Source organism: Hibiscus syriacus, unplaced genomic scaffold (assembly GCF_006381635.1).
Source record: "Hibiscus syriacus cultivar Baekdansim isolate YM2019G1 unplaced genomic scaffold, ASM638163v2 tig00110911_pilon, whole genome shotgun sequence".
In the NCBI taxonomy this organism is placed as follows: domain Eukaryota; kingdom Viridiplantae; phylum Streptophyta; class Magnoliopsida; order Malvales; family Malvaceae; genus Hibiscus; species Hibiscus syriacus.
The window spans coordinates 172648-174149 of record NW_024062910.1 but is presented as its reverse complement, the minus strand read 5'-3'; the positions used below and the strand labels follow the sequence as shown (position 1 = coordinate 174149).

The 1502-nt window shown below is 38.5% G+C and overlaps 1 protein-coding gene across 1 annotated transcript; it reads left to right on the top strand.

The window, feature by feature from the left end:
- The first annotated feature begins 285 nt into the window (after window positions 1-285).
- Window positions 286-1095, top strand: LOC120146301 (ethylene-responsive transcription factor ERF025-like). Its single transcript, XM_039159902.1, has one exon. It carries the CDS (start codon window positions 339-341, stop codon window positions 864-866), a length of 528 nt encoding a protein of 175 aa, XP_039015833.1. The 5' UTR covers window positions 286-338; the 3' UTR covers window positions 867-1095.
- Window positions 1096-1502: the final 407 nt, after the last annotated feature.

Genomic DNA, 1502 nt, shown 5'->3' with positions numbered 1-1502 from the left:
CTCCTCCAATATAACTAAAAACCCTAAAAATTTTGCCCATAGAAACACAACTGGCCTTGGGGTATCACGATTTGCCCCGCGAAATCCCCACGCTTTCACTTTTCTCTTTAGTGTAACTCAGCTTTTTTATGGAATGCCATGCTAATACTACAAACCCTTTAATATATATATATATATATATGTATGGCTGACCCTAATAATCCCCACCAACGTGCCTCAATTAGACCACCCCATACATCCCAGTCCCACATTGATCCCTTCACAGCAAGTATTACTACATGTGAGTACTTACTACTGCTAAACCATAACCATCTTCTACATCTCCCAAAACCACTACTATGGAATCTAGCTCCTCCGGGAAACACCCAATGTATCGTGGAATCCGGTGCCGGAATGGAAAATGGGTGTCTGAAATCCGTGAACCACGCAAAACTACGCGTATATGGCTCGGTACGTACCCCACGCCAGAAATGGCTGCTGCTGCCTATGATGTGGCTGTCCTAGCACTAAAAGGTAGTGAGGCTGTTGTTAACTTCCCTGCCGCCGTTGCTTCATATCCGACTCCTGCTTCGACATCATCGGCCGATATACGAAAAGCAGCAGCCGCAGCTGCGTCACTGCAAAAGCCTGAAAATAAAACTAGTGAGAGAGAGATTAATCTAGTAGGGACAGTTCAACATCATGAGGCCAAAGATGTAGAAATTACGGCCGAAGGATATGTGGACGAGGATGTCCTTTTGAATCTGCCTAATTTTCTTGTGGACATGGCTGAGGGACTGCTAGTGTCGCCGCCAAGAATCAGTTTAGCTCCTTCCGATGATGACTCGCCCAAGAATTCTCATGGGGAATGCTTGTGGAGCTATTAATTGCATCCATTTTTCCAATAATTTGCTAGATATCATATTTTGATCTTTTGATTTTCACAAAATGTGGATTGGAAAAAGGACCTGTGAGTTTGAGAAAATGGCGAAAGATAGGAAAAATTGAGGTCATTGGTGGCATTAATTGCAGCTTTGAGCATAAAGTTGTCTGCCTTTGAAAATAAAAATATAGTAGATAATATAAAATAAAGACAAATCTGGTAAACAAAAAACAGAAAAGGATTTATATGCATATGATACAGTGTTTTGCAGCACCTAAATATTGGATTTAAGCATTTGATTAGGGTTTCAGTACTACTTTGCGTTAGAGTGCTGTTTTATGTATGTGTATACACGTATATAATCATTCAGTCTTCGTCGTCTATCTTTCACATATATGACTGTTTCGAGTTCTTGATTTCTTTTCTTCTTCTTCTTCTTCTGCATTTTTTGAATGATTTGTAATACGAATTCGAAGTCTCTTTTTTAACCAAATGGATTATTATTATATGGTTTAAGAGTTTTTTAATGTCTAATTATCAATTTCAACCATGTTACTTTATGAAATGTGAGAAATTAGTCTCTAATTTATCCAAATTTAGTTATCGAATTTCATGATAACTGAAAAGTTGGTATAATTAG

What these genes read in the sequence shown, in the direction of transcription:
- LOC120146301 (XM_039159902.1), top strand. Translation starts at nt 339, where the DNA reads ATGGAATCTAGCTCCTCCGGGAAACACCCAATGTATCGTGGAATCCGG.